General features: G+C 47.7%; 9 protein-coding genes across 9 annotated transcripts; 4 read left to right on the top strand and 5 right to left on the bottom strand.

Annotated features, from left to right (window-relative positions):
* Window positions 1–194: 194 nt before the first annotated feature.
* On the bottom strand, window positions 195–1,431 carry RhiXN_06751 (Zinc finger, ZZ type protein; the record flags this gene model as incomplete). The annotated part of the gene is made up of 7 exons (XM_043326567.1): window positions 195–293; window positions 347–535; window positions 587–609; window positions 660–969; window positions 1,030–1,052; window positions 1,106–1,223; window positions 1,276–1,431. The coding sequence occupies 7 exons, from the start codon at window positions 1,429–1,431 to the stop codon at window positions 195–197; spliced, it is 918 nt and encodes a 305-aa protein (XP_043181999.1).
* An 820-nt stretch (window positions 1,432–2,251) lies between these two features.
* On the bottom strand, window positions 2,252–3,914 carry RhiXN_06752 (RuBisCO LSMT substrate-binding protein; the record flags this gene model as incomplete). The annotated part of the gene is made up of 8 exons (XM_043326568.1): window positions 2,252–2,434; window positions 2,525–2,720; window positions 2,771–2,964; window positions 3,015–3,086; window positions 3,151–3,213; window positions 3,243–3,303; window positions 3,365–3,500; window positions 3,620–3,914. 8 exons carry the CDS (start codon window positions 3,912–3,914, stop codon window positions 2,252–2,254), a joined length of 1,200 nt encoding a protein of 399 aa, XP_043182000.1.
* Window positions 3,915–4,077: 163 nt separating this feature from the next.
* RhiXN_06753 (Ataxin-3) lies at window positions 4,078–6,498 on the top strand (the record flags this gene model as incomplete). The annotated part of the gene is made up of 10 exons (XM_043326569.1): window positions 4,078–4,100; window positions 4,300–4,540; window positions 4,593–4,635; window positions 4,701–4,711; window positions 4,762–4,864; window positions 4,922–4,976; window positions 5,029–5,079; window positions 5,128–5,297; window positions 5,350–5,973; window positions 6,032–6,498. 10 exons carry the CDS (start codon window positions 4,078–4,080, stop codon window positions 6,496–6,498), a joined length of 1,788 nt encoding a protein of 595 aa, XP_043182001.1.
* Window positions 6,499–6,895: 397 nt separating this feature from the next.
* Window positions 6,896–8,698, top strand: RhiXN_06754 (uncharacterized protein; the record flags this gene model as incomplete). The annotated part of the gene is made up of 6 exons (XM_043326570.1): window positions 6,896–7,257; window positions 7,364–7,390; window positions 7,451–7,497; window positions 7,550–8,066; window positions 8,123–8,512; window positions 8,545–8,698. 6 exons carry the CDS (start codon window positions 6,896–6,898, stop codon window positions 8,696–8,698), a joined length of 1,497 nt encoding a protein of 498 aa, XP_043182002.1.
* Window positions 8,699–12,191: 3,493 nt separating this feature from the next.
* RhiXN_06755 (uncharacterized protein) lies at window positions 12,192–12,455 on the top strand (the record flags this gene model as incomplete). Its single annotated transcript, XM_043326571.1, has 2 exons — window positions 12,192–12,296; window positions 12,357–12,455. 2 exons carry the CDS (start codon window positions 12,192–12,194, stop codon window positions 12,453–12,455), a joined length of 204 nt encoding a protein of 67 aa, XP_043182003.1.
* A 1,269-nt stretch (window positions 12,456–13,724) lies between these two features.
* On the top strand, window positions 13,725–15,487 carry RhiXN_06756 (cytochrome P450 family protein; the record flags this gene model as incomplete). Its single annotated transcript, XM_043326572.1, has 9 exons — window positions 13,725–13,928; window positions 13,984–14,090; window positions 14,147–14,190; window positions 14,253–14,434; window positions 14,496–14,505; window positions 14,566–14,983; window positions 15,036–15,268; window positions 15,328–15,369; window positions 15,435–15,487. 9 exons carry the CDS (start codon window positions 13,725–13,727, stop codon window positions 15,485–15,487), a joined length of 1,293 nt encoding a protein of 430 aa, XP_043182004.1.
* Window positions 15,488–16,140: 653 nt separating this feature from the next.
* Window positions 16,141–18,331, bottom strand: RhiXN_06757 (cytochrome P450 family protein; the record flags this gene model as incomplete). The annotated part of the gene is made up of 10 exons (XM_043326573.1): window positions 16,141–16,302; window positions 16,378–16,556; window positions 16,624–16,665; window positions 16,720–16,958; window positions 17,019–17,445; window positions 17,501–17,510; window positions 17,581–17,762; window positions 17,823–17,866; window positions 17,930–18,036; window positions 18,101–18,331. 10 exons carry the CDS (start codon window positions 18,329–18,331, stop codon window positions 16,141–16,143), a joined length of 1,623 nt encoding a protein of 540 aa, XP_043182005.1.
* Window positions 18,332–20,282: 1,951 nt separating this feature from the next.
* On the bottom strand, window positions 20,283–21,576 carry RhiXN_06758 (Retrotransposable element Tf2 protein; the record flags this gene model as incomplete). Its single annotated transcript, XM_043326574.1, has 2 exons — window positions 20,283–20,306; window positions 20,899–21,576. The coding sequence occupies 2 exons, from the start codon at window positions 21,574–21,576 to the stop codon at window positions 20,283–20,285; spliced, it is 702 nt and encodes a 233-aa protein (XP_043182006.1).
* A 187-nt stretch (window positions 21,577–21,763) lies between these two features.
* RhiXN_06759 (Retrotransposon-derived protein PEG10) lies at window positions 21,764–23,160 on the bottom strand (the record flags this gene model as incomplete). The annotated part of the gene is made up of 2 exons (XM_043326575.1): window positions 21,764–22,912; window positions 22,966–23,160. The coding sequence occupies 2 exons, from the start codon at window positions 23,158–23,160 to the stop codon at window positions 21,764–21,766; spliced, it is 1,344 nt and encodes a 447-aa protein (XP_043182007.1).
* Window positions 23,161–23,845: the final 685 nt, after the last annotated feature.

Raw genomic sequence — 23,845 nt, forward strand, 5'->3', positions numbered from 1 at the left:
CCAGCACCGCATTGACGCCGTCACCCACAAATTATGCCCGTTTTGCACTACCAAGATCGAAAAAGATCCCAGTTTTTCCCTCTGTCAAAATTATGAGCCTCAGAAACCTCCAAAGCGAATGCAGCACATGGATAGATCCCGGAATATTGTGTAACAGGCGCATAATTGTACAAGGGGCTCAAAACACGGAAGAATTATTCAACGCACATATCTAGGTAGAATACTGCTGCAAAATCTTCAGAGCGAGGATGCTTCTTGTGTTTCTTGTCAACTTTCTCAAAGCATTTCGAGCACTACCAGAGTAGTTAGTCGGTGAAGACTAGCGCTGATATCCACTACGACATACCAACGAATCGTTCTCGCAATGCTTGCAGTCCCAGCGCACCGACGCCCGTTTCTTCTCAATTAGCTTTTCTTGCGGAGTCCCGCAAGATTCACACTTCCACCAACGGTTCAATGAAATGACTGGCATGTAGTCACTCTGGCTTGAGTGAAGTTTGTGGTGTTTCTCAACAGACCCAAAGCATTTGGGGCACTGCATAACCCGTTAATTAATGGAGCAGAAATAAGTTGGGATGGTCCTCACCAAACTCAAATCACGACAGCTCCCTGTGCTTTTGTTAGCTCTGGATTAGACGGAACGATTACGCCGTACTCACTGCACTTGAATGCCAAATCTCCATTCTTGGATCCACATCCTTCACACTCCCACACAGCATCACTGTACAGTGCCCAAGTAAAGTCTTCCTCCCGGGGATGAGCAGGATGCACATTCGCCACACCTCGTCCCGTAAAACAGTCCAAACACAGATCCGAATCGGGACAAGACCGGCACTTGGCTCGCAGCGGCGCGTCTCGTGTTCCGCACCCGTCACATGCCCAAATGCCTTCAGCCGAGGTCACGAGCGCAAAGTTGTGAGGTGCGTGTTTGGTGTGATGTTCCGTTGGGTTCTTGTGGCATTCGAAGCACTGGAAGCCAACGTATTTGAGTTCTCATTATGATTTGATAAGTGTAATTTTAAGACTTACTAGGGAGAAACTACGGCATAATACTGAGGCTACGTAGTTAGGAGAGCGCTAGGAGGCTGAAGTTAAGGACACGTACTGCACTTGTATCGGACTGGCGCGTTGGTTACGCCACATCCTCTGCATGACCAAATGGCAGGGTCTTCGTTATCCCCTTGATGTATGTGGTTATAAGCTGCTGCAGCATCGTGGGCGGCCTGAGCAGATACGTTAATAAGAACGGTTCTGCAGAACCAACCAAATACATACACTTGTCTTAATTGAGTGACCGTTAATTGAATGATATGCAGGGGGAGCGTCCAAGTCGGCAGCAGGAGGAGCACCAGACGAAGACGACTCGGCAGGACGATTAGTAGCATGCTCAGAGGGCTTCTCTTTTCCAGGCAAAAAATCAAAAAGTCCCATGTTGAAAGGTGTGGTGGTGGTGGTAAGGTACAGGCCAAGTAAGGGAGCAGATGTCAATGAGAGCGGCAATTCGGTGCGGGGTTATGAATGAAGAGACCAGTGGCTGTGTACAGTTGTCCCTGAGACGGGTGCCTCGGGCCCGCGGGGTGTTTAGGTTACTGCTAAGATAGATTTCAACTGCAGTACTCCCAGTATTGGTATATACAGACTTACGTTGGCTCCTTCTATTAGGGTAGGCCATTAGTATTAAGATTAGGGTTCTTTTTATACATTGAATTCATCCTAGACTGTAGCAAGTACATCACGTCATGCGCTATGGTCGGTCATGAGAAAAACGTTTCAGCCTAAATATATGCTCTTATGTATACACACAAGATTGTATATTCTCACTGAAAGGGGTTTCGGAGCCCTTTGCCCCTTTGCTGAGTGACCACCGCGGAGATGCTTAGGTAGCACATTATCTGAGCGTCAGAAACCTTTTGAAGTCACTGTTGCATGCCTAATGATCCAACGCGGAGATAAGATTCAAGTAGAGACATACACAACGGAGGACCGGTTACCACCGGAGACGCAGATCATCCAACATCTGCGGGCCTCCGCGCGGGGAAGCACCGACGTCGAGAGCCCAAGCAGTGAGTATGCGGGGGTTCGGGGGGTAGAATCGAGACCACACCGCGCTCTCCCCGACATTCCGCCGTAGAACGCACATCGTTGATAGGATTAAATGAAAACAAAATCTACACGGTGGTATCTGAAGAGATTTATCGATTAGAGTGACGTTTATGTTCTCACCCCGTGCGCTCGCGCTGCGACCCCGCTCTCATTTCTGACGAGCGCCTTTTTTCCTTGCCCCATTCTCCGGCTCTGCCTTTCTTTTCTTTGGCACCGGTTCAGATAAGGAGCCTATAGCTGCTTTGAGGACTTTTTTCTCTCCGATACGAATTATAAGCGCGTGTCGTTTGTTCAATGTATGCTGTCCGATTGATAGTTGGTGTTCATCTTCCTGAAAGTCCAGAAGCAAGAATCATTAGTAAATTATATCCAAACAGAAGACATGCACTGAAATCAAATGAATAACAAGAGTGGGGCTTACTTCAATAGTAGTGGAATACATCTCCATTCTTCTTTCCAATGCATTTTTCACGCATTTTTTCACACTGTCCGACTTGGGTTTAGGTGGCTTCTCCTTTTCTTGGGTCTTCTCCCATTCCATATCAGAAAGAAGGAGAAGTTGGGTAAATGATAAAAGCTCAGGCGGGATTAATGTGGTCATGTCGAGCGTAAATGTACTGTGACATGGGGAATTAGTCAAGCGGATGGGCAAGGTGAGTGCACTCACTCATCACCACCCATTTCTAGCCACCAACCCACACGTTCTTTCTGCTGCTCCGAGGAAAGAAAAAGGTAGGATGCCGCGCATTCAACTACTAGACTCCCTTGGATTTCAACAATATCCAAGCCTTTTCCTGGTTCATCTACGTATCCGTATCTTCGCAGCAAGTCCGAGTTGGGTGGGTCTCCGTATGTGTTCCACTACATTTGTAAACAAGGATGTTCTCAATGAATGGTAGTGGGGAACATACTATTTGGTCGCCTGCGGCAATAGCTTTTGTGGTAACCATCTTTAAGACATGAGGCTCGTAGAACAATTTGGCCTAAGAAGCATATCGAACAGCTGGAAGTTAGGTCTATTCAAAGAAGCAGAGAAGTAAGACGTACGTTTTCCCCTCCGTACCTAGCATTCAGCATATCGGCCATGGGCACCATTGCTACGTCTTCTACCTTTTCGCCATCTTCAGAATCACTATCACCGTCTTCTCTTCCTCCTGCTCGTTCTCAACTTCGCCTTCCTGAACCTCAGTTTGGGGTTCTCTTCGCGAGACCGATCGACTTCCATACTCCTGCTTGATTCCATGCTAACATCCGGGTTCACTTCTTCTGGTTCCTTTTCTCTTCCTCGTCTTCTTCCACATGAAAACTTCGAGATAAATTCGGCTGCCCATGATATGAAATTGCTCCAGAGTGTAATGGGTATCTAGATGCGAGGGGAGGAATAGGTCCGGTCGCGACTTTGGAGGGCAGGTCAGCTTGAGTCAATATAAGGAATGGCCAATTACCTTGAGGAGTGGAACCAGCCGTCTATGTACTCTTTCTCGGCTTCTTCACGACCTATCTTGTCTGAACGAACCTAAACGGGCATAAATAGGCGAACAAGGGGAATGATAATACCTGCTATACTCGTCCCTCGTAGTCTTCAGGTCAGTGATAGGCCAGAACATCGGAGTATCAAATCGAATAGGCATAGTTTCTGTTCCAAGTGGGTCGAATATGGATGCAAAGATGGGAACGCACATACCAAGATACCCTTCCCAAATACTCCCATTCCCCTTTGCAGCCTCCCACATCATGCATAGAATGAGCGGTGTCCAGCCTTTGCCAAGCCCTTGCCACTCTTTAGCACTCATTTTAGATTTGAGCCACATGTTCGAGTAGATAGTAGTATATTTCGAGGAATTTCGAACAAGACATGATCTTTCTGTTCGTTCTTAGCTATCGACTAGGACGAACAAGAGAATAAACAACAAACGGGAATATCTTCACAGCTATTGCTCCAAGCCCACATCCTTCAATCTCTCCAAGCCTCATATGTCCTCGTCAACAGTGCCTCCGTGAGACTTGAACCATCCTAGCGTACACCCCAAAGACGACATGATCGAAAAACCAAAAAACAATTGCAAAAAACCAATCCGATCCAATCCAGAGCTCAGGGCTCACATCACGTGTACTCTTCTCAGGCCACCTCACCCCATAACCGGCTACGAGCAAGCCACTCGAGACCTACGCGCGGCCCCCCTCTTCCGACTTTAGCGATATACTCGAAATCTTGCCCAATACGGATCTCCCAACAGCAGTCGCATTTATCACGACAGTTCGGCCATACGTTGAGCCGTACGTCGAGCCGTTGTTGTGGCGAGGTGTTTCGTGGGTTCTGGGCGACGCTGAACGACCGAGTGACGCTGTACGGGAAGTTGACAAGTGGAAAGAGCAAGAGGCTGAGAGGGAGAGAAGTGTTATGCAGGGGTTAGGTCCTTATATCTACCATGAGCGGGTGAGTTTAGATAATTGATTAATTGGAGTTGTTTTATTTATTGGGTTTGAAGCAAGAGCCAGGGAGTATGATGTGGGCAGCATGCATTGAATTCAGTATTGCGTGAGTTTTGGAATTTACCCAAGTGGATCTTGAATTGACTCGTTTGAATGATTTGCAGAAGGAAATTATGTATGTCTTGATCTTTTTAGATGATCTCCTTGTCCTTATTTTCTACCTAGTTCACGCCTCCCGACCTAGCTCAAATCGCACACGAACTGGACCAACTCGAACAAGGCGTACAACAATCCCGTGATGGAAGGAGCACAAATATGGACGATACCGGTGCGGTTAATCCTGCTCCGATCTGAGCGAGCGGCGCTTATCTATCTCGCTCATTAGGCTACTTCTCAGTTCAAGTCCTTGAGAATGCTTTAAAGAACGCTTTCGGGTTAACGTGGGTTCCCCTCTCGGCTCTACTGCGTATCTAAATTGAAAATCGGTTGCAGACTTATTCGATGGAGGAGCGAAGAAATGAGGCCTTATCAGGCTGTGCCCGAGTAAGTGCGTTCCTACGACTTCCAACCCGATTTTAACGCGTGCGTTAGCACACAATTAGCGTTTGTCCTCAACCTCGAGCAACACTGGTTCACAATCCGGCGCTTTGGCCATCCGAGGCGAAAAGGACACTGGTTTAATCTCAATTCGTTCCTTGAATCTCCTGAATGGGTAGGGAACACATATCTGGGCATGGTACTTCAGCAGGCTGAGCGAGAAGGTACGTTCTTATTTGTTTTAAATGTTCCAATATAGCTAATATGAGCCTAAAGGCTACTCGGTATTCGTTGTCCGCCCACTGGATTCCTCAAACCCCGAACACATGCTGCCCGAAACCGAAGCAGACCTGCTCGCGGAAACACTCGACCCTGGAGACTTTGAAGGCCAAGTCCAACGGATCTCGACTACTCGCACTCAGCCCACATCCAGCTCCTCCAATGCGATTGAAGTGGCGTCCAGTTCCGCCACAACAGGGTTCGAGAATGAAGACATGGAGCTTCAGCGCGCGTTACAGGCTAGTATAGCAGCCGGATACGGTGGAGGATCAATATACGAATTTCCAGACCAACCACCAGCTACGGCCTCCGCCTCGGTCCCGCGGTCTTCTTCCCTGGGTCTCGGATACGGGGGCGACGCAAGTAGATCTAGCGGTCCACCATCTCGTCGGACTCCTGTTCCGGCCGCAGACGATCCACCTAGCCCCCAATTCGACGCTAACGATCCGGTAGCTGCGTCTGCTGCGCGCGCCCGACTCCGGCTGGAGCAGATGCAGAGGGAGCAGACGGCCGCGCTGCAGGGTCTTGGTGGAGGGTACGAGACTGTTGAGCTAGACCCTGCTGCTGCGGCTCGGAGAAGAGAGGCGCAGGACAGAGTACGAAGGGCTCGTGAAGAGGTTCGTGAGATCCCTATCATCACTTCACTTGAAATTCTCACTCATCTTTTTTTCGATTACAGGAGGAAGAACAAGTCCGACGGGCGATGGAAGAAGTCTTCGATCACACGGACAGGGCGCGGGAGATGAAGACTTGTCGCAGTATAGCACTCCGCCCTCGATGCCCGGTGGGTTTGGGGCGACGGGGAGTAGGAATTACGACGATGAGGATGAGCAACTTCAGGCTGCGCTCAAGGCGAGCTTGGAAACGCATGCTGCCTCGGGTGCGCCTCCTGTTTCTGTTGCGCCACAAAGCGTGCCAGCTCCGCGCCCTCCAGTCCCGGCTTCAGTTCCAGCTCCAGCTCCAGCTCCGGCTGCACCACAACCGCCTAGTGCTCGTGCAGGTGCTAGTACCGGCGTGCTACCACCTAGCACCGCATCAACTTCTTCGGCGCCCACAACCAAGCCCGCCGAGAACAGCGAAGACGAAGACGAAGATGAAGATGAAGAAGAGGAAGAAGAGAAACCAGCGTCCAAGTCCCCGAAGTAGAAGCGAAAGCCGAGGTAGCAGATCCCGACGAAATCAGCGTCGACGGCTGGCTCGGTTTGGCGCATAGATCTCGGGGAGGAGGGGGGATATGATTATTTAGAGCGAGTAAAGAACGGTGTATGCAATATGAATTTACGTGAATGATCGACCCATGCGATAACCAAGCCTTGTCAGGGTTCACCATGCGTGCCTAAGACAAGAATGCGTGGCTGTGCAGGCCGTGAATTCGGGCCGATTGAGCAATGATGCCTCGCTTGAGGATTTGGAGAAGCTTAAGATGGTTCGGAGCGGGCATGCACGATGGATTCCCTCTTCTTTCTTGCTCCATTGGACGAGACCCCGCGCGGGGAGAAAAAAGGAGGATATAAATTATCTCATTTCCGCGAAGTGACGCAGGATGCCCTTGGATATGGCAGCCATCACCGGACCCAGCGGGATCCTCTCGCTCGACGGCCTGGTCAACCCGTTTGTATCGAGCGATCCACCAGAGCCGGGGCGTTTGCCGAGACACTGCTCCTCGACTCGACTTCGTTTTGCGTGGACTGCTGAGAGTCGGCAAGGAGGCGGTCAGAACACAATACACTATGCGATCGCCACGGCCGGACCGGTCACTGTCATTTCACACCCTGCGACATGCAGAAACGCAGCGGTCATTCGGTGGGCGTCGGGAGAGAACGGAAAGCAGACGACGATAGAGACCGAGGGACTCGTCTTGACGCTCGATGCGTGGGTAAAGGTGACCGACTGGGTTCCACAAAGGTACGTTCGTGCGTGTGTATAGTGTGCTCGGCTCAGTTGACGTGTGCTTATCGCCCATCGGGCTACACAGCGTTTTCAACGATATGGAACACAGCCTTGGATAAAGTGGACCGAAAAGCGTGGACGATGGCAGGTACGTTTCATATCTTTCTCTCTCTTTTCGGACAATTTTCGGTCTAACCCCCCCGTTTAGGCAGTCGATCTTGACAGGCGCGTACTGGCCATCATGGTCTCTCGCAAGTCCGCACTCGGCACCGACTCAAACTCACATCGACTGGCTTGTTATACGCAGATGCCATCGTGCTCACTGCGCTCATTACCGTATCGGGCCCATATGACTGGAAGAGATATCCTGCTGCAGCCGCCGAACCGCCGAGGTCCGAGCTTCCGAGTTACGGTGAAGCCCCGTTCACGAGGCCACTTGCCTCCCTGACTGGACTAGTCGTCCCAACTATCAGGTCTCGCGCAATCCATTCGGCGCCGAGTCTTCCTCCGATTGCCCGTCCAGCTCCGTTGCCTGTTCCAGGACAGCCCGTTATACTTACCCTCTCCACCCATCAGCTTCTCTCGGGTGTATTTTCTAATGGGGATAGACCCGAGGTGGTGATTACTACCGTTGGACCTCATACTACTATCGCTCGATATGTCCAAGGCGAAGACGAGACTGAGCGAAGGCTTCAGAGAATGGCCAATATCGAGTGGGTCTCGAGTTCTTGGAAGGGCAAACGCTTGACTCGCTTACGCATGCACGGCCAAAAGAAGATTGTGGACGAAATAATGTATAGCACTAGCCCGTTTTTCGAGAAGAGGTAAAGTTCTAATGTTCATTTGTTTGTGCTCATGACTGACGACCGGGGCAATCTAGAGAACGACGCTTTGGGTCTCCCGGCTTCTTGCCATGGATTACATGGGTCGAGCCTCGAGCCGGACATCTTCCACCCACTCCCTCTCCACATCCTCCTCTTCCTCTTCCATCCGGTACATATGTCGCTCCCACCCCGACGGACGCCCCTCGCCACCTCTCCCGGAGAATAACCAGCGCGGGAACAACGCTCGAGCTCACTCCAGAAGGATGGGACCTCCTCGACTCGATCATCCTAACCAGCCTCCTCGTCCTCTGCGGCACCCACGACTGGAAACGCGTCTCGGGCATCGGCGTCCCCGTCCGCGCACAAGAGCCCGACCCGGACCGCGCGAGCCTCGACACGATGGACGCGATGGCCGTTGGGGAAGAGATGATCACCGGGCTCGATGGGTGGGCCAGCCCCCGGACTTGCTCGAACTTAGTCCTGGGGCCGGGAGTGGCTATTTGAGCCCTGCGATGCGCGACGGGAGCGGCGTTTTGACTCCCGCGAGGGCTGTCGGGAGTTTGACCCCAATGATGGCCAGTGTGCATCCGTCGCCTGTGCCGTCGAGGCCTGCGTCGCCTCCGCCTTACTAGGGTTGGACATAATTGGCCGGCTTGGGAAGGTTTCTACGCGTGTATTGAATTGGAATTAGGGTGTGGAGGTGGAAGTGGAGGTACGGTTGGATCGGGTGGAGTTATCGTACGTCAGTGGGGGTACGGAATACACATGACGTTGGACGCAATGCAAGAAGCACAAACTATGCCGGTCAGAAGCGATATCGATGACGCGGATGGCCGAGTGAAAGTTCACCGCTCACTTTCTGTACAGAAGCTCGACATGCGAGTTCTGGGCTATTCTCTCAAGAACACAGAATTTCCCATACCTCGAACTTTTCTTGATAATTCTTTTCGCATTCAGTTGAATGGTTTAATTCTCTTGCCTTGTCGCTTCTCATTTTATAATCATCAACACTTGTATCGCTATTTTTGATCCCCGTGAATTGTTGTACTATGGCCACTCGCAATTGTACATGTACGTAAACATAAGACACTTTTCACTCTTCTGTAACGGCTCTGGATGTTAACCGTCTTTCTCCATAGAACAAAAATAGAGTTTGTTATCGAGTCTGGCGACCGGACCCGGGAATCGGATAATACGACGTCTGATGAGTTGCTCAGTTTGGAAGTGGGATGATCGGCCTCCCGGTGAACGAAGCATTAATTCCATCTCTGGCCATGGTTATGGTGAGATCTACCATGTCATGAGGTTATATAGAGCCGAGTTCCGAACTGGGGGAAGGCCTAAACCGTGTTGAGAGGTCGTATCGGCGGAGATAGAGAAGAAGAAGTGTCATAAAAGACTGGTCATGCCATTTAATAGTAATTAAAAGGCAATATAAGGTTTTATGGGATTTTCACAAGCTTTGAGAAGAATTGAGCGTGAAACTGGTGTTGTGAATGACGAATCGGATGAGAAGCGATCCGACTTTCTGGTACCATTAAGTATCGAAACAGGTCATCTAGCTGCCTGAGCACACAATCAGCCATTGTCTCTAATAAGAGTAGTATACGTCCAGGACACGCAATTTTGCCTTCCAAGTGGAGAGCTAATTTAAACCAAAATGGCTATGGAGTCACATGACCTCGATTTCCATTACGGTAACGGGGGGGATACATGCGAATGGGATACACTGCTTCACCAAACCGGCTGAGATAAAGACAGTCAGCAAGGCCGAAATGGTCTAAATATGACTCCTTGGCCTTGTACCGCTCGTAAAATAGGACATGCACTAATTTAGTAAAAGGCCAATATACCATTTAAACAGTGTTGTTAAAGGTAAGATGTGGCAATTGCACACTTTCGTTGTTCAGGCGCTTGGATTCCCGACCTTGATATTGTTCATTCGCTGAATATTTTTGTTAATAACTGAAATCAGATGTCTTAAAACCCACATAAGTTTATTAAAAGTCCCGTCAACAACCAGGTCCGTGCGCATGTGTAGTGGCAGACTCGCCAACCATGAGCGCACGGGCCACCCTATTCACAATACATAAACCCACCTCTCACGGGGGGCTGAACGGCTATGGGGCCTGCTGGTGATTCCCCAGGGGGTGGGGGTGGCGTATAGAACTGGGGAGGAGAGGTTGACTGTTGGGCCGTATTCGCTGTTTGCGTATCTGCCATCGCTTCAGTTTCAAGTGACAGTTGGATGGAAGTCGTATGGTGGTGTCAATCAAGTCGTAGGGGCCTGGTAGATCACAGGTTGATGTCATCGGCTTACGTGAGCTGGTGCTTGGAAGAAGAATCAAACGCCGAGCGCTGCTTTGTATGATTAAGGCACGTGGTTAGGTGGTCAGACAAGTCGAGACTTTACACTGTGCGAGAATTCGAACGGCACAAAGAACTGGTGTGAGTGCGGCTCCTCTTATTGAACCGCTAGTATTATTAATTGAGCCTTGGATGTGGCTAATTCGAAATATATTGGCTGCCGCTTACCCTGTATTGCCCCTCCCAAAAATGGGTAGTTCTGGCCATTGTATAATCATCTGCTACCATTGATCTTGGAATTACTACTTCCAGCTTCTCTCCAACCACAGACACTTGAGATGCGCGTACTATGTCTATGACCCATAAAAGAAAGTTCGCTCCTCATGTTCAAAATTTGGAATTCGGGGATTGTTTCTGGGCCATCTCTTTACCCCATAGTTTCGAGTTCATTTAAATACTCTTATGTAAGCTTGAGTCTAACCTCTTCGTAATCTAAATGGCTATGTACCAGCAACCTTACGGACAAACAAGATAGCCCCAGTGCCACTCGTGGAAAGCGAGAGCGCTTTCATAAAGCCGACTAGACCAAATTGACATATATATAACTTTACCAAGTAATCAAGCCGAGCTCTGGGTTACCGCCGTGCATCTCGAAGATCTTAGATGAAAACTGATCATGATCGACCATAAGATATTCCTCTGCTCCCAATTACTCGGGACACCCCGAACAGTTACTAACCTATTTCATTCACCAAAAAGGCTTCGTCAATTGCCGTATTGCACTCGGAACTATTTTTCAAAAGGGAATGCGACCCCCCAAGTCTGGTCTCTGATGTCTAGTGTGGCCAGGAATTGACGTAGCACCATCATTCGGGAGCAATGAGTTCCAATTTGGCCAACGGAGAAGTGACCAGGTGACCTAACTTAGGTAACTTAGTGTGATTATCTGGAAGAATGATCGCCGGAAGCTAAGAACGAGAAAACTGCATGTGTGCTCGTTTGGGCACACTAATCCACCATCACCCATCACAAATGTAGAGTAGCACATATATATCAAAACAGCTCGATAGTTAGTACTGAGATAGCCTATGTGGATAGCTATCCTTATGCAAAACGTCATGTGCGTTTTCCCAAAAACGCGTGAGAAACCTACAAAATTTGCGGAGGCAAAGTATACAACCGAACTACTACCGAATGAGACAATCCACTAAAACTAATCAGGTGTTCCTCCAACATTGGCGTCGAAGACGTCAATAATTTGTTTCACGCGGTGGTATCGATCCATCACTGCGTGGAGCCACAGATTTTGATGGTGTGAAAACGAACGGAAAACATCTTGTTTGCCGGTCGTTTTCTGGTTGTTTCCTCGAATTTGCAAAATATAGAAAATGACGGCGAAACGGTTCCTATTCCGAATGTTTTCGATTCGTGAAATAACCGTGCACGTGAGGTTGAGCGCTTACTCTCTTATATCGATTGTATATTTGCCATATTGGGATTCTGCCAGCCGGATGGTGTCTCATGTACAATAGGTGAATAGAGCATCGTAAATACATTTTCGTTGAATTACCCCTATAGCTAAGTGCGACACCCTTTGTTTGCTTCCACACAATCCTCAAATTGTACATATACAATAGTCTCTACTATAACAGGATCAGCATATATTTAGGTGTTTAAACATTATTGTGCGTACCTTAGACTCGTTTTATCCACTTTGATGTTTGTTGATACTAGATCAAACTCCTATGTCAGTTCATCGTGCGGAAAACTATCGAGACACCCTCCAAGTAACATACCTAGTACATGCCTGAATTACCAATGCCGGCACCGGCGCCTGCGGCGCTCCCCAGTACAAAGAGCAAAGGACCGGGGAGCATTGGCCCCCCTGCCGCTGGGGCACCCTCTAAGGACCTAACCCTGCATGTTTGTCAACGCAATGCAATTGTAACCAAGGAGTTTTCATTGGTCAACTCACGTTTGAAGACTGCTGAACGTGAGATTGAGACCCAGCGACTCACAATTATCAAACTTCAAAGCCAAGATGAAGAGTCAAAGAAAGAACGCAAGGAATTTGCTCTTTGATTAAACGCCACTCAAGCTCAGACCGACCATCTTCAGAGCCTACTCTCTACGTATCTGAAGTTGCAGGGGGTTCCAACCAGCAATCTAGGAGGTGCATCCACAGTGTTGAAGCTCATCGTCGGCAATGTTGAAGCATTGAGCGTAGAGGACTCCCGTAAATTAACGGTAAATCATTTAGTTTGCAAGAACATTTGGAAGCTTACCTTTTGATAGGAAATCATGAATGAATCTCTTGCAACCTTGAATAGGGTGAAGAAATTCAGTCCAAAGGACCACAGTCAATATCCTCAAGTGTCAAAGTCTCATATGGAATGGCAGGCTTGCCTTTCTGAATCCCCTTGTCCCAGACGTTCAAGGGTGGGGCCGCATTGACATTGGCCTGAAACTCAGCTTGATAAGCGATACGAGCTTGTAAGGCCTTCTCAATAGTTTGGTGTTGATGCCAGGCCGAGTATTTGAGTAAACTGCAGCCCTTAGGCTTCTTCCTACAAGGCGTACACCTGCACTCCCGGTAAATTTTGTTATTTGCGGGCTAGATTTAGCCTCGTTATGTATTCAGATCTTTAACAAGAACAAGCACATGCATACCATCTGCACTTAGTGCCGTTAGATTATTGAAGCCGTGTCTTGTGTGATAGAAAACTATCAAACTATTGTGGTGCGTCGACTTAGGGCATTTTCTCGTGGCTTAATCACTGATCATCTCATCATATAATCATTTTGTTGTCGTTTCACACTTGTTCTCTGATGTTTCGCCAAGTGTAAAATGTATGCGAAATGATTAGTCATACAAAACAACCGGAAAACGACGGTATCGTCCGAAAACAGATTGTTTTGCCGTTGTTTCCACACCATCAAAATCTGCGTCTCCACGCAGTGCATGTGATGACGGGTGGCTGTACATTTTAGGTGTTCCCAAATTTTGAAGCACCATTTTATAGGGGTATTTCCTATAGGTGCCTAACTTTACTCTCCTTAGCCACGACACAAATCAAACTCGCCACTGACCACAATGGCTCGTACTATTCCCTTATAATCCATGACCGCAGAAATATTGCTACCAGGAGCCGCGAGATAAAGTTGATCCAGTTATCTAGACTTGGGAGCTGGCCAGCCGACCAACTAAATGCGTACTTGAGCACTGCTTATAGTAAATCAATAATGGTTATATGAGCGCCCATGAGCATTTAAACAGTTCGAACTCCGGGTAGTTCTGCAAGAACCTGATCTGGGTATTGACCCTCTGTTTCGATTGGCTAGTACTTTGCCATGATCATTCTTGCTCTAGTCCTCGGACTCAGCGCGTTCGCGCTCTACTTTGTATTCTGGCCCAAGCCACTCCCTAACTTCCCACATAACCCTCTTAGCAGCATACTAGGAGATCTTCCCGAAATCTTACGGATGATAAAGAGCGGAAAGACTCTGTCCGAGTACTATGGAATTCTCGTCGAACGGCATGGGCCTGTCATCCAGGTACATTCAGCTATACTCTCTCGAGGGTATTGCACTAATCTCAGCCTTAAATTAGATGTTTATTGGATGGCATATGTCTCTGGTTGTCGCTGACCGTGGAGAAGCAGAGCGTCTCATGATCAAGTTCAAAAATGTTGATTTCCCTCCGACAGTGTTTCGCATGTAAGCACCGACATCTCTCGGAAGGCCTGTCTCTTGTGTTTCTTATGCCATGCTAGGTTTGAGCCGCTCATCCCGCTTAGTATAATGGGCCTTCCAGGAAGTGAGTACCATATTTCTTAGTGCGGCATTATAGGGTCTTTCTGGCTAAGGTGTACCATTTAGAGGATACATGGAAACATCATCGCCGTGTTATGGGACCTACTATGAATCGTCGATTCCTGACTCGAATGGAGCCCCATGTGCTTGAAATGGCGAGACAGCTAGTAAATCTTTGGGACCGAAAGCACCGGATTGTTGGTGACAGGGCTTTCGCCGCAGATTTAGACCTCGGTCTAGCCAGCATGGTGCGCCGAAGGAATTGTGCAAGGTCTTCAGAAGCTAATATCCTCGTATTTGGTCTATCAGAACTCCTTGGGTAAGATAAAAGTATTAACTTATATTCCGGATAGTAAATATAACTTTGGGTCATACATAGCAATTATAGGCGTTGGAGCTTCGCTTGACCCCCTCGACCGTATTCCCGCATCCACAACTTCAGTCGAAAAGACCAATGAATCCGACGTTGTTGATATTCCTGTCAAGTCCTCCACCCCTATGTTTGATGGCATTCGTAACCTGATGACAAAAGTCGGTGCAGTGTTCTTGCTACCATTTCCTTCTGTTACATTTCCGGCCTTCCTTTGGCTTTCACCATCATGGCGGCGAGATCTTCATATGATTCGTTCTTTCTTAATGAGCAAGATCGTTGAAGCCAAAAAGCGAGAAGTCAACCATGGGGCACTTGCCACGGACGCGGAATCCGTACTCGACATGCTTCTCCTACCAGACCCCCGTGATGGGACCGAACAGTTCGACGAGAAAGAATTATTGGACGAGTTAGCGGCATTTCTTATGTGAGTTGGGGAATTGTCATCATTGATATACGGTCTTCATGTTGGGGTATAGCGCTGGTTCGACTGTAGGGAAAGTTCTCGCGTGGTTCGTCAAATACATGCCCAAGGATGCGGAAATCCAACGACAGTTACACAACGAAATGCGTACAGTATTCGACGCCAACAAAGAGGATACATCCAAATATCTAGCTGATTTGAATGACCCTGATAAAGTTCCAATCCTCGAAGCCGTAATGGCTGAAACACTCCGTTGTGCTCAAGTCACAAGTGCAACAGTTCGTAGCCGTGAGTGGATTATCGATAACTATATATCGGATTTCGTATTTATTCCCTTATTTGGGTAGTATTAAACGATGATATCATTGGAGGATATCACGTACCCAAAGGTCGGTCACTAACTTGGAGATTATTTGGCTCCGGCCTCGATGTCTGATCAATATGAACATACTAGGCACTACCGTTATCATCCCTCTATGGTACTTCGCGACTCAGCAATCTGCATGAGGATCAGATTCCCATATATGGCGACCGAGCCGATGGCTAACACCAGACGGATCGTTCAACCCAAACCCTGGTTCAACTTACTATCCATTTGGGCTGGGCCACCGATCATGCTTTGGGCAGAAGCTGGGCGTATGTGCTTCTGAACCTTTCTAGGAATGTGTATAGTGACGCGTGCTCCTTGCAGATCATCCAACTCAAGATATTTATCGCAAGCCTGTCTTATGCCTTCTTCTTCAAGCCCATCCCGCCCGAAGTTGACGTGTGGCATTCCGGGTCATTTATAACGAGCCATCCAAAGAAGTGCTACGTTTCGCTTGAGCGTTGGGATTCGGTTGCTGTCAACGTCTGAAACTTACAGAATACACTTCTGTCTGTTTTTATTGTAAATATACAAACAACTGATCGTGAATAAAAACTGAAGTTCTTTGTTACTGCTAGTTTTTTGTGGACCAATGGGTAGAATAGCACTGAGCTAGATCTAGATGTTCGCCAGGCATTCATAGAAATTTTAATAACTAGGATTAAGCGCACTCTATGATAACATAACGTCCACAACGCTTGGAATTATAGAAATCATGAACTAAAAATTATCTCCTCCAAAACAGATGTGTATATGCCAAACTTCACGAACTACGAATCCATTGTGAACTATTTTAAGAACCATTCTTTGAATCCCATCTCTCCAAAGAGACATAACACATTCTGGGGCGATTGGTAACTACCTCAACAACTCCCCAATCATCTACTTCGGGCAGTACAGGCTTGAAGAAGAAAGCCCTGGATATAACGGCAAGGTATGTCTTTAGCTGAAGAATCTTTGTAGGTGAAGTTTATTAGCTCTCTACCCCCAAGGCAGCCTCTTAGACCCATCAAGTTCATAGATAACTTACCGCAAGCCTTTGTCCAAAGCATGACCTCTGCCCTGCACCGAATGGGATGCTAGGCCCAGCCAATCGGTTGAATGTGCCATCAGAGTTCAACCATCGACTAGGTCGCCACGCTTTCGCATCTGGCCCCCACTCGGTCTCGCTTTGGCTCATCAATTTAATAGTAAACATCAATTGTGCTCCTTTTTTAATCCAATGAATGCATTGCAGTTAACCAGCCATATTTTTATGTTGATATAGATAAAGTACCTTTTGGAACGTGCCTCCCCAAGATAACCTCGTCCTGAAGAACTGAAAATAGGACAATGTCAGAAGTGGGAATTGGTACACGTAGTTACCGCTCACGGTCCCGAGATATGATAGCTGCCACACTAGCACACCTTAGAGTCTCTGCTACCACAGCTTCCAGAATAGGTACTCGTATATGGTCATCCAACAAGTTGAAATCCAAGAACTCGTCTGATTCAGTCCCCGGACCAAACACATTGCATACTTCATTGTGAAGTCGAAGTTGTATTTCAGGATCTTGAGGAAGAAACTTGACTAACCACCCCAAAGAAGCGGCTGTCGTGTCCTGCCCGGCACTGATATAAATTAGTATCCCACTAGAAATCCTAAATGCGTGAAGAAAACAATATACTAACAGCACATATGTCATCAATTCGTCGAGCATTTCTCCCTTACCGAACGCTTCGGCTCCCTCACGAGCTTCCCGCTGGATAATCATATCCAGTACACAATCGGCATCGGTTACTAGTCCTTCGCCCTTGCTGCCTAAGATCGCTTCCCGTTCTCGAGAGTGAGAAATAGCGTTAGAGAGAAATGAGTTCAATAGCTTGTATTGCTTTCTCCACACGGGGGACGTGTAAGTAAAGAGCCTGGCTGAAAGCATAGGGAATGGAGACCCGCTCGCCCTCTCGATGCTTTCCATCATCGCTCTCAGAGCCTCGTGTAGTGGAGGAAGGTCGAATTGTGGAAGATGAACTATACCATTCGACTGGATCACTTCCGCCGACAATGCGTTGTAGGCAGTCTCGACACAGCCGAGCGGAGATCCCATGGTAATGTTCACTATGTATAAAATGTTGATATGATATACGGAATAGAACAAGAATTCTTGACTTACCAATAGCGTCCTGTTAGCCAGGACAAGGATTAGGGGTCGCAAGCCATTTCAGGACGTAATATTACCACACCAACACCTACCATCGTAGCTAACTGGAGATCTGAATCCGCGTCAAATGCAGCAGAGCCAACAACTCTAATCTTGGCGTCCCATAGCCTGGCCAGGTCATTGGCTGCCGAGGCAATACGACCAGACATGCGTTCGAGATAACGTCTGCTCATGCTTGGACCGGTAAGACGCCGATGACGTTTCCACGTTTCATCTAGTAGAATGACTTTTTTGTCAATCGAAGTAATCTATTCGCGGAAATATCCGAATTCACTTGTGGGAAGAGCAACCTGCCCTGTGGGGACGACCGTTGCAAAGCTAATGAATGGGATACTTAATTGAGGAGTCGTTACGAGCCACATGTCTTCGACAGAAACTCACATTTCATTCGCTCTTTTGGACTGATCCGTGCACTTCCCACCGAGAAGGATTCTCTCCATCTCCTTTCTATCAGAAATAACCACTATAGGATGTCGACCGATCAGAATCTCGGAGCAAACAGCTGGTAAGCGCGAGGTCCTTTAACCCTTAAACAAGTACTATGCTATTTACCTGCAATATTGGTCCATGTTCAGCGACGACATCGGCCACGTAGTCCGAAAATGTCTTCTTGTTGTCCTTTATAGCTTTGGTGATGGAGGGAATGTCACCCCATATACTAGCTATTGAGTTATGTGGGATGCCGGATATTGGTTTGGGTAATAACCACGAATGAACAAAATGTATGAGCAACGCAAGTGCGGCCAGGGTTACCGCAACAATGAAAGGACTCATATCGGACATGTGTGAATTGGAGAGGAAGGAAAGAGAAAAGCAGAGGATCCGGAACACTCGACATAGCACTATGGACCCCGTGACCTGGGATTACACGGAGTTCGCCGGGGGATTTTATCTATTAAAGCAAGGGAAGCCGTGGGAAAGCTGACTAACCTCAGTGACATTTGGATAGAGTCTGGCATGGATAAATCTGGCAACTGTACACGTGATAACTGAAGACGTTTGGCAATCAAGCGGATGATACTGGGTACAAACTGTGAGGCTGCAGTTCCATGCCGTTGCACCCAGATTGCTTAGTCACTATGTATTGCAGATTGGAAATAATAACATTATACAGGAAGTACATTACTCAAAAATGGTACTAGGTACACTAGATGCAAGAGTCAAATCACATTTGAATTTTATAGTGCTCAGAGTTGACAATGCAATCACCAATTAGCAAAGCAATGGAAGAAATGTCTGGAAGGAGTGGGGTCTTATACCACAACCTTAATGCCATCTTTGCCTGAAATGTTTCAGGACTCATTTGGTGCTGTAGGTGGTTTGTTGTAATACAACTGCAAGAGAATGCACACTCAACTTCAACAGAAGATGCTAGAGTATATGCCAATTAGACATTTTAATAAACAAAGTTTGTGTCACAACTAACCTTGGACCTATGATGCAAGTGGCTTAAAGTCTGTGGCCCTATCACCAATGGACTATGTCCTAGACGTCCTTAAGGGGCGTCAAGGCAGTGGGCGCTTGTGGCTGTATGTGACTAAGTGAGAAACCGCGTAAGGCGGCAGGGGTACTACCTACAACAACAAGCTAACTAACTACGGTGACCACATGCTGTAAGGCAGCGGTGAACTACGTATGTACAGCAAGAACAATGCTTAAGGCGTGTATCTAAGTATTTACTGGGCTGTATGGCCCTTGTACAATGTGGAGATGCAACAAGAGGTAATTGACCTGGGTGTTACCATGGTTGGTTGGCCTCCTTATATATTACAAGGGTGAACTAATTACAAATACATGATATGCAATACTGTATCAAATAAGAACCCCGCTCTGCAATTGGTCTTACTCATGCATATGTGTCACTGACGTGTCATGATGATGTCATAGGTGGAGGTGGCTACATGTGCTGAATAAGCGCAGGTGGGGATGTGGCTTGGCGCTTAGCATATGATATAAGCGCCAATGTCACGTGATTGAAAATGTTGTCTGTTCAACTTTGTTTAAATTCAAGAAAGTTGGAATAAATTCCATGGTATTGATTGTGTCTACAACAGACTATTAAACAAGGTAGAGGGGTGACAAAGGCCCAAGGAGTATGAATGGGGTAGAGGGTAACAAGGCCTGGGCTATGGGTTTATAGTAAAGGTGCACTAATGGCTGTCCTAGACGTCCTTAAGGGGTGTCAAGGCAGTGGGCACTTGTGGCTGTATGGAACTAAGTGAAGACTGTGTAAGGTGGTGGAGGTACTACCTACAACAACTAACTACCTAAATACAATGACCAAGGCCTTATGTGCGTTGGCAAGCTATGTATCTAGAATGAGAAGGCTGCTTAAGGCAACAAGTACAGGTGTGAGACTTAGTAGTTTCCAGCCTAAGGCCTTGTACAGTGTGAGAGAAGCAACAAGAGGTAATTGACCTGGGTGTTACCATGGTTGGTTGGCCTCCTTATATATTACAGAGGTGGACTAATTACAAATGTACAATATGCAAAACTATAACCAATAAGAACCCCACTCTGCAGTTGGTCTTACTCATGCATACGTGTCACTGGCATGTCATAATGATGTCATCAGGTGGAGGTGGCTACATATGATGAGGTAAGTGCGGATGGGGACGTGGCTTGGCGCTTAGGGTATGATATAAGCGCCAAAGTCACGTGATTGAAAATATTGTCTGTTTATCTTTGTTTAAAATCAAGAAAATGGGAATAAATTCCCTGGTATCAAATGTGTCTACAACAATGGCCAACTAGGGGCCTGGGCAAAGGGTAGGAGTAAGCTTAGGATGAATTGACAAAGAGGTCAAGTGTTATAATCCCCTATCATATACCACTGGAACTGCACAATTTTTCTGATATTTTTACTATTTTTCACAGACTTCATATCTATTGCTTTTCAATCACGTGATCTTGGCACTTATTATGCCAAGATGCCGCACCAAGATGCCATGCCAAGGGTGCTTAGAAGAAATCCATGCTTCTGCGCAGCCCGCAGCACTCTTCTTATTTCCCATGTAGTCTTCTTTTTCACACATGCACAGACCACATGTATTTACCTTCTTGTCTATATATACAGCAGGGAAATTGCTTGGAGACCCCAAGTTGATTTTACCTTGTCTCATATTCATTGAGGAGGCATCCAGCCAGCTGAGTAGCCAGCCCCCAGAAGTATTGCTAACACACCCCCTTAACTTAACCTATCACACCTCCCAGGCCTCAGGCCCCCTTGTCAGTAGTAGTTAATAGTTGGTTGCCATATGCAACAGTAGTATAGCCTTAGATAGTTAGATTACATAAGCAGTGTAGTAGTTGTACAGCCTTAAGCACCTGCCCCACTAGCAAGTACTCACCTTACAGTGGTGTACAACATTGTAACCCCAATGTAAATCTAGTTTGGTAAAGATCTTGGCACCACAGAGCTGGGCCATGAGGTCATCTGGTTGGGGTAATGGGTAGACATTCTTTTTTGTCCAGTTATTCAGACAATGGTAGTCAACAACCAGTTGGCAGGAACCATCCTTCTTGGGGACAAACATGACAGGGGAACTGATGGAGGATTTGCTGGGTTGGATCTTTCCAGCCTTCAGTTCATCCCTGAGCCAATCCTTGAGTGTAGCAGACTTGGCATTGGTCATACTGTATAGGGGCAAGTTCAGGGGCCCTTCTTTGGTCAGTTCATTCCCAATATTGTAGTGCCTATGTGGGGGAAGCTTGTTGAATTCTTCTTCTCCAAACACCTTTGCATATTGGTGGTATTTGGAGGGTACTCCTTCAAGTGGGTTGGGGTCTGCTCCCTCCTCTTTGGCAATAGCCACATGTTCTGGGGGCATATGAGGGAAGGTGACAGTGCATTGATTCCAATCAATTTCTGGGTTATGGGCATCCAACCATTTCAAACCTAAGATGGCCACATGACTGCCAGTGTTACAGATGAGGAATGTCTCCATCATCTTTTTGCCATTGTAGGTGAAGGTTAGTAATGCCTTTTTCCAAATCTTGCCAGCCTGGGGGCTTGACCCATCAAGCATGGTAATGGTACAGGGTGATGGGAGGTCTATGAGGGGTAATTGTAGTGCCTTGGCAGTGCAAGGGTGTAGAAATGAGGAGGTGGCGCCTGAGTTGATCAGGACTTCTAGTGTATCTGCTTGTCTCTCTGGTTGTATCTGAATTGTGAAGAGGGGGGAGATTCTATTGCTATTTGATATATTACAAAATTCAGATGCCAGTCCAGAGTCCTTGGGGTCCTTGCACGCAGCAGCAGGTACCCTTAATCTTTTCCCAAAGTGGGTCCAGATTCTTTGCCAATCTTGGCAGCTTCTTTTTTGGCCCCTTGATTGGGGTCCCCTTCCAGCCAGTGCAGCATTCCGCAAACTTGTGGCCCATTTTTCTGCATTTGATACAGGCACCAGCAGCGTGGCAGCAGTTTTGTTCCTCTTCCAACATGTAGTTAGGGTTGTTGGAGAGCTTTCTCAAACTTGTGGCCTGTTGGCCAGTACTTGTCCCCCTTGCAGGGTTGGGTTGCTTGCTAGACTTATTATCCCTTGGTGGGTGGCTAGTGCGCTCTTCTCTGAGAGCATTGTCAATGATGAGTGCTGCATTTTGCAGCTCAAGGAGGGTACAGGGGCAGTGCTTGCAGGTAGCAATTTGGCAGCTGACCTCCCAGTGGAGGCCATGGGCAAACTGGCCTCTAAGGGCTGCATCATTCCAGTCCAGTTCCATTGCCAGGGTTCTGAACTTAGTAATGTAGTCTGTGCATGTGCCAGACTGGGTAAGGGTAGTAATCTTCTGCTTGGCAGCCCTTGTGGCATCAGGGTTGCCAAATGCTGCTAGAAACTCCAACTTGAAACCTTCAACCGTTTGAATGATTGCTTGGTGTGATCCAAGCTGGTCAAGGTGGGGGTGAGCCCATGCTCCCACAGAATCCTTCATGTTCATTAGAAGGAATGATAAGACCTCTTGGTCTGTGGGGAACATTTGGGAGTTGAGGCGGGTCCATGCCAGTATCCTTGTGAGCCATTGCTTTGCTTTGCTCCCAACCTTGCCTGTATAGGCATCTGGGTGGTCTACTTTGACAGGAGCAGGGTATGTGGCAACTGGAGCCAGTGGAGGAGGGGCAGGGTGTCCAATTGGGGATTGGAGATGCAGAGATGGAGGGGAAGAAGGGACTTTCAGGGGCACTGCTTGCACAGGAGTGGGCTGGGCAAAGGCTGGAAGCCCTCTAGAAGATTTGGGCCAGAAGGAGACCTGGCTAGTCAAGCCAACAGGGTTGGCTTTTGATAAGGGGCGTGGCGTTGCTTCCACAACCAGGGGCTTGGTATCTTCTGGGGTTCTGGGCCCATGGGGCTGGAGGCTTTTAAGCCCATCCTTGACAACATTGATGGTTTGGGAAATATTTTGATGTTGGTTTGGGTCTCAACCCCTGCTTCCTTGATTTCCATGATCTCCCATTCAAGGCGTTTGACTTGGCTGAGGAGGCCAAGGAGGAGACAGGTGATTTGCTTGAGGGAGACTTCCCCAAGCTTGACAGCAGTGGCTGACAGAAGGAAGGGTCCCATGTCCCCTTGATTGACAGGGGAGCAGGCTTGAGAGGGCGGCTGGGAATGGGTTGCCATGGAATGTGTTGGCAGGTAGGATTGGCCAGCATGGGAAGAGGCCCAAGAGGAGGTGCAAGTGGGGGTCTGCAAGGTAATGATGGGCAAGTGGGAATAGTGGTGGCTGAGTAGCCAAGTGTGCCTATATCAGGACTTACAGAGCGCTTTTGTTGTACACCACTGTAAGGTGGGTACTTGCTAATGGGTTGGGCACTTGTGGACGTACTACTAGTACACTGCTTATGTAATCTACTTATCTAAGGCTATACTAACAACGCTTAGGGCATCCTACTGGTAACTTCTGACAGCAGAGGGGCCTTAGGCCTGGGAGGTGTGGTAAGTGTATATAAGGGGTAAGTGTGTCTAACGCTACTGAGGGCCGGCTACCTAGCTGGCTGGATACCTTCTCTAATGGGTAAGAGACAAGGTAGAATCAACTTGGTGTCTCCAAGCAATTTTCCTGCTGTGTATATATGGGCAAAGGGGTGCTATCTACATGGTCTGTGCACGTGAGAAAGGAAGTACACAATGGAAATGAGAAGAGTGCTGCAGGCTGCGCAGAAGCATGGATTTCTCCTAGGCGCCCTTGGCACAGCATCTTGGCATGGTAAGCGCCAAGATCACGTGACTAAAAAACAATAGATATTGGGTTTGGAAAAAATACTAAAAATATCAGAAAAAACAGGCAAATCTAAAGGTATTTGTG

Source organism: Rhizoctonia solani, chromosome 7, assembly GCF_016906535.1.
Source record: "Rhizoctonia solani chromosome 7, complete sequence".
In the NCBI taxonomy this organism is placed as follows: Eukaryota; Fungi; Basidiomycota; class Agaricomycetes; order Cantharellales; family Ceratobasidiaceae; genus Rhizoctonia; species Rhizoctonia solani.